General features: G+C 47.0%; 1 protein-coding gene across 1 annotated transcript in view; it reads right to left on the minus strand.

Annotated features, from left to right (window-relative positions):
- NT5E (5'-nucleotidase ecto) overlaps nt 1-17,322 on the minus strand; it is a 47,076-nt gene that overhangs the window by 19,044 nt on the left and 10,710 nt on the right. Inside the window, exons 2-3 of the mRNA XM_004773625.2 lie at nt 9,319-9,541; nt 5,402-5,590 (exon numbers count right to left, since the gene is read on the minus strand). Of these exons, the coding sequence (XP_004773682.2) occupies nt 5,402-5,590; nt 9,319-9,541 (412 nt within the window). The remainder of the gene's footprint in view (nt 1-5,401; nt 5,591-9,318; nt 9,542-17,322) is intronic.

Here is a 17,322-nt window from a genome sequence, read left to right on the forward strand (position 1 = left end):
TGGGTGGTAGAGCCTGGAGGTGGGAGCCTCAGAGAAGTTAGAGGTACCGTGAAGTTCACGGCAGCAACCTAAGGAAGTTATAAGGCGTTGTACAAAAAAAAGTTTGTATTTCCCCAAAGTTTTAAGCAATCAGGCTCTTTGCATGGATGACCTTGTGGGGAACAGTATGTCAGAATGCAGGGGGTCGTAGACTTGGCAGTTCTACCCCTGCTATTCTGCAGATACAGAAACTAACGTCTCCACTCACCCAAAGCCACAGGTAGCCAGAATGACTGGCACAATCCAAAATTCAGTTCAAACAGCAGGAGGCAAACAGATAGCACATTGAGTCTGCCTTTGAGGGCTGCATGGGGAATAGAGTCCCCTGGCGTACATGCTTCAGCTGTCAACCTGCTCGCACTTTACTACATTCTCCAAAGGCAACACTATGGACCAATTCATGACTCTAGGATCTCGTTCCTTTAGAGAAAACATGTGGGCACTAGCCCTCATCCCTTGAAACTTGAAGATTCTATAAGCCTCGTTGGGTGGACCTCCTCTCCCCTTCATTCCAACATGAGAATAGTTAGACAATACCAGGTTATCTCCATGTGCACAAAGGTTGTATTCAGAAGAACCTGGAACAATGTTCAACATTTGTGGGGTGGGGGATGGGCTGGGGGAGCGGTTCATGCACTGTTTCTGTCATGCCTCATTAAAAGCTGAGTTGTTGTTGTTGTTGTTGTTTTTAATGGTCTAGTTACACTACACTGAAGTTAATTTAATGCGTGGTAACCAGAATTAAACCAATTAAATAACAGAAAATATAAAGCGGAATCTGGGTGTTTTGTGAAATTTTCTTTTAGGTATGTGTGTGTGTATCTGTGTGTTGGGTTTTGTGCATGGCAAGCCATAAAATTCCAAGGGAAGTATTATTATTATTTTTTAAGGATTTTATTTATTTTTGAGAGAGAAAAAGAGCATAAGCAGGGGGAGCAGCAAGCTGAGAGAGAAGCAGACTCCCTGCTGAGCAGAGAGCCCGATGTTGGGCTCCAACCCAGGATCCTGGGATCATAACCAGAGCTGAAGGCAGAGGCTTAACTGATTGAACCACCCAGGTGCCTGGGATGACTATTTTTTAAAGTTTTGTGTATTGACAGCAAGAGAGAGAGAGCACAAGCAGGAGGAGTGGGGGAGGGAGAAGGAGAGGAATGGGAGAGGGAGAGAGTAGGGAGCCTAACATGGGGCTCGATCCCAGGACGCTGGGATCATGACCTGAGCCAAAGGCAGATGACTAACAAGTGAGTCACCCAGGTGCCTCCCCCAGGATGTATCATTTCAACTACACTTTTTTTTTTTTGAAGATTTTGTTTATTTATTTGACAGATCACAAGTAGACAGAGAGGCAGGCAGAGAGAGCGAGCGAGGGAAGCAACCTCCCTGCTGTGTAGAGATTCCTGCGGCTGGGCTCAGTCCCAGGACCCTGAGATCATGACCTGAGCGGAAGGCAGTGGCTTAACCCACTGAGCCACCCAGACAGCCCCTCAACTACACTCATATTTAACCTCAACTTAAGCTAAGCTAATCCCAAAAACAATTCAGAGGAATTTTTTTTTAAGGCTATGACAATTTATTTAAACAAGCAAATATGCTTCACTTCCTCCTTTGTCCTAGAATTACCTTTAATTGTTAAGTTCATCATCCCTCAAAATGACGAGTATCAAAATTGACTATTTTCAGGAGAACAAGTTCATGAGAACAGCAACCTTGCTAAGCAACCACGAAATGTGAGATAAACGACTAAGACTTTAGGAGCAGTGTTCTCAGAGGCTGTAATGATCTAATTCAAGATTTATGTATAAACAAATCACAATTTTCATCCCCAAATCTTCCTTTCATCCAGTCATTCATCATTAACTAAACTCATCTGCTTAGCAAGAGGCACATAGTGTTTTGCAGGACCTCACTGGCTGGAACAAAATGACAGGGGCAAAAGCAAAGGCTGCAGCATTACTGGGAAGCCAGGCATGGTGGCCGAACCTTTTCGGGCCCAGCAGGGCACACTAATTGACAGTCACACCGCAAGTCTGCAGGGGACCAGTGGGTGCTAGAAGAGGCAGGAGGCACTTAAGATGGTGTAGAGGCAAATCAGGAAGAAACGGGGGGGGGGGGGGGTGGGCGGGGTGGGGGATGACTTTAGCATTTGAATGGAGGGAGTGGATTCCTTTGATTGGTTATGTACTGTTTTGGTCACACTTCATTCAAAGCTGAGTTTTTCAAAATGTGGGGCAGCAACAACAATATGAGGAAATTAATTTAATGGGTGGTAACCGACACCGTAAAAAAAATGAACTAGTACGGAACCAGGGGGCACTCTAGGTTCTTTGTGAAAGTTCAGTGTGTGTGTGTGTGTATGTGTGTGTGACTCTGCGTGTGTCTGCATGTGAGAGACTGTGTGTGTGACTCTATATGTGGTGTGACTGTGTGAGACTTGTGTGTCTGTGTGTGTGACTGTGTGTTTGTGAATGTGTGTGCCTGACTCTGGCTGTGTGTGTTTGTGTGTGTGACTGAAAGGCTCTGTGTGTGTGACTATATTGTGTGTGACTGTACGTGACTGTGTGTGTGACTGTGTGTGTGTGCTGGGTCTTCATTGACCACGCCTTTCCTACTCTGAATCAAAGTCAATACAGCCTGAAGCCCCTGTGTCCCAGGACGAAGGGCCTGGAGGCAGACTTCTTGCTCCCACTGTGTGCCCCTGGAAAAGCTAAAGGCTCCAGGGAAGGGTTTGTCACAGGTCTCAGCCACACAGCTGGGACAAAGCTGGAATAAGGGCAGCTCAGGGATGAGGCCCTGTCCTGCGACATCTCTCCTCCAGCCATCCATTCCAGACGGGAAGTCATCGTGACCTTTTCTCATGGGGTTGTTTCCATCCTCATTCTGCAGAGCAGGAAAGCAGGCAGAGACAGGAGCCCACCGCCAGGCACGGCATGGCCAGTCCGACAGCTGAGTCTCCCTCCATCTCGCCCCATGCCGCCCCATGACTTGCCCCCTGAGGCGCCCCCCAACCTGGCACTCAGCCCCTCCAGTCGTCCTAGAGTTACCTAGGCGGCTCTCAGACCTCTGACTGTGATAGCACGCCTGCTAAGAAGTTCCCGTCACTGTCGGTGCCTGTCGCTGTCCTGCCACATGTACCTAACGCCCGGGGTGGGGGGGCACAGGCGCTGTCCTTGTCGCTCCACAGACAGCTTTGTCCACAAGACAGTGCAAATTTCCTGTGAGGAACGTTAAGGGCCTAACCTACTGGAGTCTAGTGGGTTAAAAGTTTTTAACCCCCTACATGGATTTCACAACCTCTCAGACGCGTCATCCAGTGTGAAATTATTCTGTAGCCTGTGTCTCCCAAGAGGCAAAACACTTACGAGCAGCATGAGGAAGGAGTCAAATACGGGAACACCGGCCTTCTTTAGTAAGGGAAGGCCAGGCTCACCCTGTGAAGTTCACCAGCCTCCCGGTCTGGGGTCTGTCTGCACTTGCGGGCAGCCTCCCCAGCGTTGCTCCAGGACACAGCTCTCTACAGTTTATAAAGTGTTCTTCCACACCTCATGCCATCTTCACAACATGGGGCCCGTGGAGCGTTCTCATCCCATTCTGAAGCGAAGCTAACGGGCTCAGGGAGGGGGAGGGACCTGCTCATGGTCTCAGACATGAATCAGGAAGGAAGACTTTGGACCCAATATTGTTTCTTTCTTTTCTTTTTACAATCTGTGTCTCTCTTTCTGATTGCAATAGCAACATGTGTTCATTATTTGAAAATATTCAGAAGTGCTAAGAAGAAAGTGAAAATTGCCTGTGTGGTTTTCTTTGTGATAACACCTTTTAACATTTTAAAAAAGGTTTTTAAATTTTACTTATTTACTTGAGAGTGAGAGCGAGAGTAAGCATGAGTTGGGGGAGGGAAAGGCAGGCTCCACACCGAGCAGGGAGTCCGATGTGGGACTTGATCCCAGGACCCCAGGATCATGACCTAAGCCGAGGGCAGGTCAGCTGACTGAGCCACCCAGGTACCCCTCTTTTAACATTTTTGGGTATTTTTTTTCTCTTTAGGGTATTTTTTATTTTTGTTTTTACAAATATAGGATCACCTTAGGTAACCCATATAGAGGTGGGCAAAGCAGCAACCTCTTCAAAGACAGAGGTGTTCTCCACCAAAGCCTGCCTTCCCACTGCTGATAAAAGTCAGTTACCAAGAGGCCCTCCTCCTCCTCTTCTTTTCCTTAAAAGTCCCTTCAGAGCTCCATGCAGTAGTGGTAGGGGACAGGAGGCAGCAAGGTAGGAAAAACTCACCAAGCCAGACTCAAACGTTTTGGTACATTATGGGTTCAACATAGAAGGGAAAAAAAGAGGATTTCTAGCTTAAACTGCCTAACATCAAGGAAAGAGAGAGAAGGAGGGAGAGACGGAGGGAGGGAGAGAAGGAGAGGGAGGGAGGAGCGGGCATGACTTCAGGAGCACTGGGGCCTAGGGCTTCCAGGACATTCCTAGTGGTCCTGGTATGAAGAAGGGTTAGGACTTGAGCCCAGAGTTCCAGCTCCTGCTACCTGTGAACCTACAAATCAAGTCAGTCACTCTGATCTGTGGAGGCCTTATTTATATTTTTTTCCTAAAATTTTTTTTAAGATTTTATTTATTTGGGCGCCTGGGTGGCTCAGTGGGTTGAGCGAATGCCTTCGGCTCAGGTCATGATCCCGGACTTCTGGGTTCGAGTCCCGCATCGGGCTCCCAGCTCCTTGGGGAGCCTGCTTCTCCCTGTGACCTTCTTCTCTCTGATGCTCTCTCTCACTCATTCTCTCTCAAATAAATAAATAAAAATCTTCAAAAAAAAAAGAGATTTTATTTATTTATTTGGAAATACAAGTGAGAGAGAGGGGGAAGCAGGCCCCTCCCTGAGCAGGGCAACCCAGGCGGGGCTCGATCCCAGGACCCTGCGATCACGACCTGAGCCGAAGGCAGAGGTTTAACCCACTGAGCCACCCAGGTGCCCCATACTTAATTTTTTTTTTATACGGCATGTTGCTTTTTGATATAAACTTTTGCCTCAGGCTCAGTAATCTTCTTATTTTATAGTGTATTTTACACATGTATTTATAATATACATAAATAAGTGGAATTGACATAATCATGAAACCTATAAATTAATATTAAAGACATTAATAATTAATATTAAATTAAAGACATTAATGTCTCTGAATAAGATTTACACATTACTATGTACATATATTACATATATATCACATTTTACAAAATATATGTAATATATATTGTGCATTAAATAGGAGTAAAAATAATAACAGTTACAAAAGCAAAGAGATAAAAGTTAGTTGTCTAGACACCCTGGCCAGTATAAACCTTTTGAAACAATTACCTGTATAAAGAAATGTGTTGGAGTGTCCTCCTACCACGATGTCCACGCCCTTCACTTTCTGAGCAATGAGTTTATCCATTTCAAAACCAGAGTGTCCCAGTGCAATAATTTTGTTCACATTTAGAGTTTTTAGCTTATCGACTTCAGGCTGCAATGCAGCGATTTCATCTTCAAATACTAAATTCCTTCCTAAGGAACAAAATAAGCAAAATGGACATTTATTAATAATTTTTATTATATTATTACACATACTAACACACAGAGTAAAAATACTTTTTTTCTACTAAAGCTCTTACATTACTAAAACCAAAACATATTTATAAATTAAATATAAAATCCCTAGATAGCCAATAAAAATTCACACCAGTTTCCTTAGTACCCTCACTTGACATTGCCTTAAGTTAAAGTTGTGAATGATACTATGTTGCTCTAATGTAATCTCATGCTATGAGGAGGCTTCAGCCTGGAAACCTATCCATTCTTTAAAAAAGTGTGTTTAATACCAGATGTCTCTTAGTCATAAGATTTTCTGACCAAGATGTGGCTTGTACACATCTTGACTTCATCCAGTTCACTGGGCGTGGCTCAGAACGGCATTTATATCCAGCAAGCAAATTCATTCACAAAAGACAAAGGTTTTTCATTATTGAAAATATTCCTAAGAATTGTGTCACAGGCCCTAATAACAACTCTGGAAGATTAGTTCCAGCCTTCGCTGACTGGAGGCTACTTTAAAAATGTACACAGATCCCCAAAGGAAAGTACTTTGTAAGAAAACACTCATTTTTAAGCCTTAGTTTTGGTGTTTTTGTTAAAGTGATCTCTTCTAACTTATGTTACTTGACTCTGTGTTGTAAATTAAAATACAAAGATTCTTTCTGCTAAAAAAGTGTTCTTCTATTCGGACTTTCATTATGCCAAGGCAGAAAGTGCCTGAGCACATGAATGCATAGTACGATATGTAAGTCAAGTCATTATAGTACTTGTACACCTTACGCCTAGTGTGGTTGTATCTCAATAAAACCGAGGGGGGTGGAAATCCAGATGAGTCCATCGAAGGCTTTGTTTGCCAGTTCAGGATAATCAGTCTTCCAACTTAAACTCTGTTGGCTACGAGTCCCTGAGTGTCAATGCCAACACACCCGCTGATACTGTGCCTTGTTCATCAGGTAAGGCCGACACGAGCACGCCCTTGAGCTCTGCATTAGAGAAGGTCTCAGCCAGACACTGCTGGCATGGGGAGTGTGCATCTTCTTCCCTGCTTACTCCCACTTGTAGTGGTAGCAGAAGACCACACCCCGGGGACAAGGCTGGCGGACCCCTGGCCCAGTGCCACGCTGGGCTGGCCATGCTGTCCCCGGCTCACAGGCGACATTGTGTGCCATGAAAACATTAAGAATGATCCACTTCTTGCTGACCACTCCAGAAAGTCCGGCGCTCCCTGCTCCCCCACAGAGAGAAGATACATGTTATCTTCTCCCTGAGCCTCCTTTTAAGTTGACAAGTTACGCTCATCCCCTGCCCCACTTGCTGTTCCCCCTACTACTGCCTAGCACTTACCACCTTCTGATGCCCCAAATATTCTACTCATTAATTTGCCCACTAAACCTGTGAACTGCAGTAGGCAGGGTTTTTTTTTACTTATTTTACTTATTTTGGGGGGGGGGGGCTGCAGCATCTCTGGTGCCTAGAACAGTTGCCTACACATAAGTACTCAGAGGAGAGAAGGAATGAATGAATGGATATTGAGGCATCAGACAATGCTACCATCCTCTGGCAAGAAGGAAAACGTTCAGGAAGATGCCTCGGAGGACAAAAAAATCTATCCTCCTAACACGCTAGGAGCCTCTGGCAGATCAGTCATCACACAGACAGGAAAGGATGGGATCTACTGCAGGATATCTTGAAGGGTTGCAGGAATTTCTAGCTAAGATAAATGAACTGTGCTATCTTGCCTGTGGCACCCGGGCCACCAGGACTGGAGCGACGGGGCTGGATCGGGGCCCAGGTTGCTGCAGGAAGAATGCATGTGCTGGGCCTGTGGTCTTGGTAGAAGCAAGTATCCCCAGAAACACTGCTCTGCCCCTCCCCAGCACCGGCATCTGTCCCTACACCATCCAGCCTTCCTCTCCTGGGAGCTGCGGGGAGGGCATTACCCCTTCAGATACGTAAGCCCAGTCTTTAAGGGCTAATCTGGGCTGCTCTCAGAGTCCTAGCAAAAAGGGGCTGATTTCTGGAGCCCTCGTGTGTGTTCACCCATAACCTCTCCTTTCTTACTGGTGACTATTCCAGAAGGGATCCCGCTTTTTTCCCCATCATGCCCGAACTGCTTGGTCAGTGATTCAGGAGGCCCTGCAATCTACTCCTCACCCAGCCTTCTGCCTTCTCTGCTTGGAACCTCTGTTCCAACAAACTGAACTATCTGCTCTTTTGTGATCGTGGCCCCCATGCCTCCCTGCTCTCATGTGTTCATTCCAGCACCACTTATGGAGAGCTTCCCCTTTGCTGGGCTTGGCACAGAGCCCAGAGCCGGGAAGGAGACAGATAATCAGGTCCCTGCCCTCATAGGGCGTACCTCCCAGCATGTGACTCTGACCTCACTGCTGGAATGCCCTTTGCCCCAGGATGTTCTGTGAGCCCTTGAGGGGGCCAGGGAGGGTCTTCAAGTCTCCAGGAGCTCCAAACTGGCCTCCACTCCTTTCACTTACCCCCTGTTCCTAAAAGATGTTCCCCCACTCCCTGACTTTGTGACTCTCTTATGGCTTCTAATGACATTTGATCTTAAATGAATAAAAAAAAAAAGTGGGTAGAGATTATCAAGACACATACTTATTCAATTATTCAACAAGTCCACATCTTTATCTAATGCTCCTCCACTGGCGTCTAGATTAAGTTATGAATGTTCACTGAGAGGAGCCCTAGACCTTATCCTCTGGCTGCTCAGGCCAGTGCAGGAAGCCGACAGGAAGGGACAAGTGTAATATGTTGGAGGGATTTTCTGTAGGAGCTGGGGACACAGGGCAGGAGCATTCAGGGGGAGCAGGGCCAAGCACAATAGCAACCAGGCCGTGTTGTCCCAGCCCTCCTGGCAATTAGCTTGTTAGCCGTTAGGTGGCCCAGGTCACTCAGCCGTCCCCACATAGTCCTTTGTGCAGAAAAGCCCCAAGAGGCTGGAGAGGTGCAGGGGTGGGGAGCACCCTTAGCCCCAGGGGAGAGCAGGGGCTGCCGCACGCAGTAGGAGGGAGAGGACCACGGCCTGAGATTGTAGCTGGGGCAGCAGATGGGACCACACACTTCTTAGAAGCGCTCCACTGTGACCTCAACAACAGCTATAAATATATATATACACACACTATATGAAATATCGCATATATAAGATATTTATATTAGGATATATATACCATCAGGCCTTTTAAGGATATGTATTCTTCAGAAAGCCAGATATAATAAAGCCATTAGAAAGAAGAGATAAATCATGAAAAGGGACAAAGGACAGTTAACGAAACATATTAATGATCATATTCAACAAGGAAATACAAGGTAAGTTGAGATAAAACCCTAGCTCTGGGCTCTCTGACCCCACAGGAAAAAGGGCCGTGAGTTATGTTTCATTCTCCAGCAAATGACTGTGTAATGTTAACACTGGGGGTGAACAGCTTTCTTGCCCAATTTTGAATGCACTGCATTAAACAAAGATACTTCAGCAACGTTCGCTGAAGGAAAAGCAATGTCTTTAAGAAGTGATTTAGAATAACGTGGAGGCCACCAGACTGCTTTCATCAATGTTGTCCTAAGGACACTGCTCACCCAAGAGCCCGTGTTATTCCTGCTTTTACCCATGGCCCATAGAAATCATTCCAAGCTATGATTTAATACATCTAGTTGCCACCAGTGAGTGCTATAAAAGTAGAAAATACCTGGATTGGAGAGAACAGGGGTTTCTTTTGAAGTATATCCAACAATCCCCACGACTTCATCACCAACGGGAAGAATTTTATATGGCGAATATAGTCCTGATATTTGAGATGCTAGCGGCCCCTTTGCTTTAATATTTGCACTCAGAATTGGAAATTTGGCTTCTTTGAGGAGTGGATCAATCAGTCCTTCTACACCGTTATCAAATTCATGATTTCCCAGTGCCTAGTAGAAAGGGAGAAGAGAACAAGAATTAGGTACACTGGAATTTCTAACAAAAACATACTGTAAAGAAGAGGGCATCAGCTCAGTGGCTCCCAAACCTGATGGGGCTCTAGGAGCTGACCACATGACCTCTGTCATCCTCATGCCCAGAGATTTTACTCAGGGCCCCTGCGGTTGGACCCGTGGACACACAGAGCATCAGGTGCCCTTGGGAATTGCTTCCCAGGTCCCGCACCACCTACCGAAGGTGGTGTCGATGCCTGGAGGGGTCGCCTAGAAAGCTGGCTACACATCCACCGTCCTGCCATCCCCAGGTCTGGGGAAAGTTTGAGAATCTCATTTCCTAAGCTCTGCCCAGCATTTCCACGTTCTGTTTTCTCTCATGAACCCACATTTCAATCTGCGCACCCAACCCTTCCGACGGCCCATCTGCTGGGAGAACCATTAACATCAATAGGAGTTTAGCAAAAGGCGACTGGAAACGTACTGTCGCTAGACCAGAGCCTCTCCTCGTCCGGTCCCTGCCTCTCCTTGGTCATTCCTCCCTTAGGCTCCCACAACTCTTTCTTCCCAAGGACTCTGTGGTCCTCTAATTCTTTGTGGAAAATGAAGATCCCCAAAGGCCCACAGGAGATGGCTTTCTCCACATTATAGAGGGAGGCACGGGTCTCCTTCTTCGGGCAGCTCTGGGCTGCCCTGGGTTTCAGCAATTCCACATCCTAGGAAGATCAGGATGGTAGAGTGCTGTGGGCCTGCTCTGAGCACAGGGCTTGGTGGGGGGTCAGCACGATTTAAAGGTGCCCTTGCTTCTCACTTTCTTTGCTCTCTCCCAGTCCACCTGCTCCACGAGGGGCTCCTGGGTCCAAAACACTGCTTTGACATCTGGCAGATTCCCCCAGAGTAATACTCAAAAAAACACAGCATTCCGGCCACCTCCCCTGAAAAACCTCCATCCCTTTCTCTCTTGGCCTCCTAGCATCAGATTATCTTCCCCAGGCACCTGCTTACCTGCTCTGGCAGGCTGTTCGCTAACTTAGTGCTAAAACCAGTGGGCCTCAAACTTACTAAAAATCACACCTGATTCTGTTTTCACATCTGGGAGCAGACCTGGAAGTGCTGGCTGGTGACCCGTCTACTGAGATTAGGGCCCTCCTGGATTCTCTCATGGGCCCCACTCCCTTCCGAGCACGTTCCACACCCTGCACGGGCAGCCTGTTTGTGGAGGCCTCGCCAGACTGTGTGCTCCCTGAGCTCCCGGGTCCCACTACCTCCACCCTGCTGAGGGCTATGGCTCCTCCCCCACCAAGCAGGCACCCCACGGGCATCTGTGCCCCAAAGAACAGTGCGTCTCATGTCCTCATGCGTATCTTTATACACACAAAGCAACACCATGTCTTCACCTTCACACACTTGTCTCCCTGATTAAACACAGAATCTGTGAATTTGCCTCTTCCCCCACCCTCTGAGTATCCCCTCATTTTTACTTCTTCCTCTGAACTAGTGACTTCTGTCTTAAAGGCCCACCTAAGTCTTAAAGGGTCTCCTGGTCTTTCCATCTTCTCTTTAGAACATCTTGCTTTCTTCCTGTGGCGAAATCGGTCTCCCTTATGAGATCAGAAGGAACTACCTTGCTGAACCGTGGAGTCTTGAAAAGTGCATATTTCTCTCATTCTTCAGGGACGATTATCCAATGAGTCAGCCACCTTGCTGTTTTTCGCAGCATTATGCTGCTGGCACTCTGCAACCCCTGGAGTTACCTATTTAATTTCCTAGCGACTTGTTTGGCATCCCTTCCCCTGGCTTGAGCTAACACCCTGAAAGTGCTGACAGGGGTTCTCTTTTCCTGTCTCAGTGGGGAGAGGAGCCCTGTTCTGGGTGCTCACAACCGAGCACAGATCGGCTGAATGACCCCCTTCACATCCACATCTCCCACTCGGAAGTGAACATCTGCAGTCCTTACTTTCCTCCTGACCAATGGTCATGTGGATGCTTCCCTACAAGGATTCTACAAGCAACCACATCTACCATGCTTGAAGCCTCTTCCTCCAGGATCCGCCATTTTGGCCCAAGGTGGCACCGTCTACCAAGTCAAGGAAGCCAGATACTCCAGAGCAGCTGAATGCCCACTCGCTAGCTCTCCCTCACCCCCCACCAGCATTCCACCTTTGCCTAAATGTGTTGTTTCATCCACCCCCTGCATGCATTCCTCTCCCGTTCCCTCCTGGACCGCTGCCACAGCCTCCTCACTGGCATTCAGCTAGCGTCATTCCCTTCTCTAAACATTCAACATAGTGCTGCCAGAAAAATCTTCCTAAAATGCAAAGTTTATCTGGCCAATCTCTACCGTAAGGTCCTATAGCAACTCTCCACCGCTCGTGGGATAAAATTCAACATCCTGAGCTTCTTGAGCCATAAGGCTCTTGGAGATCTGGTCTTGCCTTCCTCTCCAGCCTTATTTCTGACTAAAGTCTGACTTTAGTCTGCTAAGGTATAAGACAACCAGGCAGGGCTGTCTCCATCAATCATGAGCTCGACCAGACCACACTTACAAACCACAGCTTCCTCGGGAAGGGCAGTGAATAAAACAAAGGTTGTAATAAAAATGAAACAGCATTTACTAAGCACTTCCCACATGCCAGCATCATGCAAAGTGGTTTTGTTAAGAAAAACTGGTTTTAGAGAGGGAGACAAACCATAAGAGACTTAATCTCGGGAAACAAACCGAGCGTTGCTAGAGGGGAGGGGGGTGAGAGGGGTGGGTTGGCTGGGTGATGGACATTGGGGAGGGTACGTACTATGGTGAGTGTCGTGAATTGTGTACCGACCTGTACCCCTGGGGCAAATAATACATTATATATTAATTAAAAAAAAAGAGAGAGAGAACCTGGTTTTGTGCTGTGAGATTGGCATTATTGCTGTTATCATTTTAGAGATGAGAACAGATCTAGAGATATTGAATGAATTGTTCAAGGTCACACAATTAGTAAGCGGTAAAGGGGGGATCAGAACCACTTTCTGTTTGACTCCAACCTTCCTAAAACCCAAGTACCCACAGTTTTTATGCTCTCCCTCATCTTTGTGCCTTTGTATGTAACAGGCTAATGATGATTGGCTGATGATTGAAATACAGATGAATAAAACTGAGGAGAATAGAATAGGATTATTCCTTTTTTATACCATGACTTTACTTTCTATTCAATCAATGGCATTAGTTCCTGAAGTCTGATGATCTTTCCAGAAGAGATACTTCCCAAGAACCCTTCATTGAGTTCCCTGAGTTAGACATACTTCATCTGCTCTGATGGTCCTCTCTGCAGCCCGGCACCTGCCCACCCAGTCCCTCTGGCGCCCACCAAGCCCCTGGAACAGAACAACGGTGCACCGCTGAATGAGCAGAACAGTCTCTGACAGAGCCCACCTTTCCTACAAAAATTCCTTTGCCAGAAAATGCCTTTTTAGGCATTTAGTAACCCTATTCAGTCACTGGTTCCAGACTCATGACAATCTTTGCATATTCACTATTAACACTAAAATTCACCAAATGCACTGTTCTGTAACTTAAGGCAGCCGAGTGTAGCAAAATGATCTTCTTCAGTATCTCCAACATCAAAAATCACAGCAATTTAGTGTGAGCCTCTGGGCTAGCCACGGTGCCTCACCTGCACTGCTTTCTTAGTGCAGAAGCCTCCAGCACTATTTAAAAAGACAAAAAGAAAAGAAAAAAAAAACCTGCTGCTCTTCCATGAAAAAAACTTTCCTCACTTTCCATCTAGCCCAGCCCAACAGGCTCAACCACCTAAACTGCTGAATCGTTGCTGCCCTTTATAGCTAAACACAAATGTAAGGACAGAAGGAGATCCGATTCTTCGGTGGTTCTTATTAAATAAATGCTTGTTAAATCAACCCTGAGGAATAGAGTCTGATTTGTTTAACACCTTTCTGCAAGTGTCTGTTAATATTTATATTTGATGTGGATAATTTGTCAAACTCTAGCGGTTGCTTTGGAGAAATGCTCTGTTGACTAAAGATAAAGCCCAGAGGTTTCCCAGTTCATGTGAAGCTGCCATGGAAGAATGAAGATATTCCAAGACTTCTGGCTCCAAATTTCTTGTTGGATTATTAACAACACCCTGCAGTGAGGAGTGAAGGAAAGCTTGTGTCTACATAAGGAAATTAATTTTTCATGCTTGCCCTAAGGTCATAATTTTGTGCGGCATCTATTTATTGAGTTTTCTTTTTTTTTTTTTAAGATTTTATTTATTTATTTGACACAGAGAGAGAGATCACAAGTAGGTGGAAAGGCAGTCAGAGAACAAGGAGGAAGCAGGCTCCCCGCTGAGCAGAGAGCCTGATGCGGGGCTCGATCCCAGAACCCTGAGACCATGACCTGAGCCGAAGGCAGAGACTTAATGCACTGAGCCACCCAGGTGCCCCAATTTATTGAGTTTTAACAACAATAAAAATATACCTTCAGTGACTAACAAATGTTAGAGGCATGCTTTCAAAAAAAGAGGGGAACATCCTTTCTGACTCATCTCTCTGTACCGTGTTGCACATCTAGTGTGGCTGGAATCTGCTACTAAATTCAGCAGCCACACTGCTAGGCTGCTGACTGACCACACTGTCCTCTGGGCCTGTGGGCCAACCCTCACATCTTTTCGTTCCCAAGGCTCTTCCTAGGAGGAGCTGCTATAGATTCATTTCCTCCTTCCACCTGTAAACAAATGTGTCCGTTGGTCTTGAGGCACTGGTGCTGAACAAGTGGACATGCAGAAGAAATAATAAGAACATGCCTCAGGCTGAGAGTGGGAGAGAAGAAGCCTTCCGATGTCAGAGTGGGTCCGCCTGAGCCGTGAATCTGGGATCGTGGCATGGTCTGCAGACCCAAAAGTCAGTGGCCGTCTGACAGCCTTCTGTAAATGTCTTTCATTATCCCGTAATGTTTTGCTTTTATGGAGAAATCTTCCCTTTCTGATCTCTCCAGTTATAGCTGAGTGATCAAAGCAGTAGACAATACATACTATTAAATAATATGTATTAACCAACCCCCATCATTCGTTTAAAATATCTCTGACACAGGAACAACATTTGGTAAATATTTGCTGAGTATATCAACAAGTAAATAAAGAATTGATGGGTGGGGAGGAAAGAGCCAGAGAATTAATTCCCAAGGCCTCTCGCCCCGGGCTGGTTGCCACCACATCACCTAGAACTGTCCTAGCCTCTTTGTGTCTCTGCATGTCGCAATAGAAAAAGATGTTACAAGATAAAGGTGTGCCGACCTCTAGCACCAAACTGGTGCAGGCCTCTGTTTTGAAAGCCTCTCACGAATGTTCACAGCAGCCACAGTAATAGTGTGAGCAGGAAACTTGGCCATAAAAGGCAAGGAAGCTGCAAATCCCTGAGACCTGAGAAAGCCTCATGGGCTGAGAACCTATCTGGTGTCGCCTCACACAGAGCCTGCCTGCTCGACTGGGCTTCCTGTCCCAAAATAAATAAAGCTGTGGAGAGGCCAGAGTGGCCCAGCTTTGCTGACCTCCTGGTGCAGCATCCTGGGGCAGACTCTACCTGCCGCAGAATGTTTATCCAAATGTTTCCAGAAAATTTAGATTTTTTTTTCCCTGAGATTTGGATTGACCCCTCCCCCTCTCCATCCCAGGCCTGCCCGGCTTGAAGCCAGATACTGACAATGTGTCCGCTGGGATGGGGCCCCTGGGGCAGATGCCCAGACCCCTCTGGTCTCTTGTTGCCTGGGGGTGGTTTGGGATCCCTCCCTTTGGCTCCCCAGTCCTCCCTATCTGCTGACCACTGGGGAGGCCCCCGCCCAGACCAACGGCCAGCAGACAAGGACACTTAGCTCTAGTAAGCTTGTGAATGAGACACCTGTGAGGATGCATGCGGTCCCAGGTGTTGGAAAAGAGCTTCTACAACGCCCAAGAAACACCCGGAGAAACAGCAAACAACCTGGGCAGCCCTCCTTGGCCCCCTGGGCCCCCCATCATGGCCAACCAGCCATGGAGTTGCTGCTTGCTCCTTCACCACCCCCCTGCCTTCTCCACCACACTCCCATTGGCCCCTCTGCTTCCTCCCACTGCTTCCTCACTTCTCGCCCAGACCTTTCTGGAGTCCTCCAGTCAGTCTCCTGGTCCCCAGGCTCACAAACCTCCTGCCCATTCCCCACAGGCCACCAGAATGCACTTCCAAAACTATGCCCTCGACTGCTTCTAGCTCCTGCACCGAGTTCCTCCGAGGTCTCCTGCTTCCCACTGAAATCACAGTTCTGGCTCTCCAGACACCACAGCAGCCCCTCTGTGACCTCCCTAAGCTGGTTCACTTCTCCTGCCAAACTTCAGGGGCCCTCAGTTCCAGGGACACCAAAAGGCCCATGTGGTGAAGAGTTTTGGACGCAGTCCCAAGGGACCCCCCTGAAAAGCTCCTTGCCTGACCTCCACTGTAGACACTGGGTATCAGCCCCACTGGAATCACATGTCTCTGACATCACTTGGCCTTGCTGTGGCTGTTGGCTCACATGTCTGTCTCCCAGAGGCAGGAGGGGCAGCGACTTCCGCTGTGTCCTTGCTGACACCAACCAACACCCATCACCAGGGCCCAGAAACTGTTTACTGAAGGATAAAACCACCACTCCAACCGGCTCCTTATAGGTAGGCTCCACCAGACTCTGATTTGGTATGCGGGACATTAAAACTTTCCAAAGGTGGCAGGATTAAAAAAAACCTTGGTAAACAGTTGAGCAATATCTTGTGAAATGAAAGAAACCAAGCTGTTCGGAAGCAGGTGAAAAGGTTAGCCAACTGCCTCACAGATCCTACCAGTCCCTCTCTAACAATCGGTCTGTTCCTCTTCTTCCCATGTCACTAATATCATACCGGCCTTTGTAAATTGTGAGTGAGACAGATTTTTAGAAAAAGTTTGTTGAACTGTTTTGTGTGTCGAGAACATTATTTAGATGTCGTGATGGCAGTTAGGGAGAAAACGGTATTTTTTAGTCTTTTCTCATTGGAAAACTGCTAAGGAGACCAACTATTTGGTCTATCCAAGGACATCCATAACTGAATTAGAATGGGAACATTTCAGAGCCTCAGCTTTGTTCACGAAGACTAAAAATTACCAGAGAAATTGACATAAGGAGATTCCAAGAAGGAGTTTTTTTTAAATACAAAAAATATGACAAAAAGAGGGGTTGATTGTTAAGACTCTCATGCTACATGGCCAGGCGCTGTTCACGTATTGACTCATTTAATCGTCACAATTCTATTAGGTAGGTGCTACTATTTGTCCTTTTCAGAGATGGGAAACTGAGGCACAGGGCTCCAGCAATTAGCAAGGGCCAGAGCAGAGGCCTGAACAAGAGTAGGGAGGCTTAAGCATCCAGGGCCTTAACCACTCTGTCATTGTGCCCATAACGGAAATACCTGGAAGGGATGGATATCACTTGACTAGTTTCCTACAGGGTTGTAGAGTGCCAAGTAACAAGGGCTCAGTCCTTGTCCTCAGGAAGCTGTCAGGGCAGACGAGGGCAGGGCAAGACATGGGCACATTCATCCATGCATGCATATGTAAACCACATGAGGACCAGAGGGAGGGACGTGTGAGACAGCCCACCAAAGACGCAGGCACACACTGCCCAATAAGGACCATAAGGGTTCACAGTGTGGTCCTCCCCTCCTTGACGCCAGTCAGGAGAGGCTCACAAGCAGATGACATCAACTGTATCAACAGATGAGGCAATGAAAACACAAGGGTTGAGGCACTCAGATGTT

This window comes from Mustela putorius, unplaced genomic scaffold, assembly GCF_011764305.1.
Source record: "Mustela putorius furo isolate JIRA1106 unplaced genomic scaffold, ASM1176430v1.1 tig00000166_pilon_pilon_pilon, whole genome shotgun sequence".
NCBI classification, from domain to species: domain Eukaryota; kingdom Metazoa; phylum Chordata; class Mammalia; order Carnivora; family Mustelidae; genus Mustela; species Mustela putorius.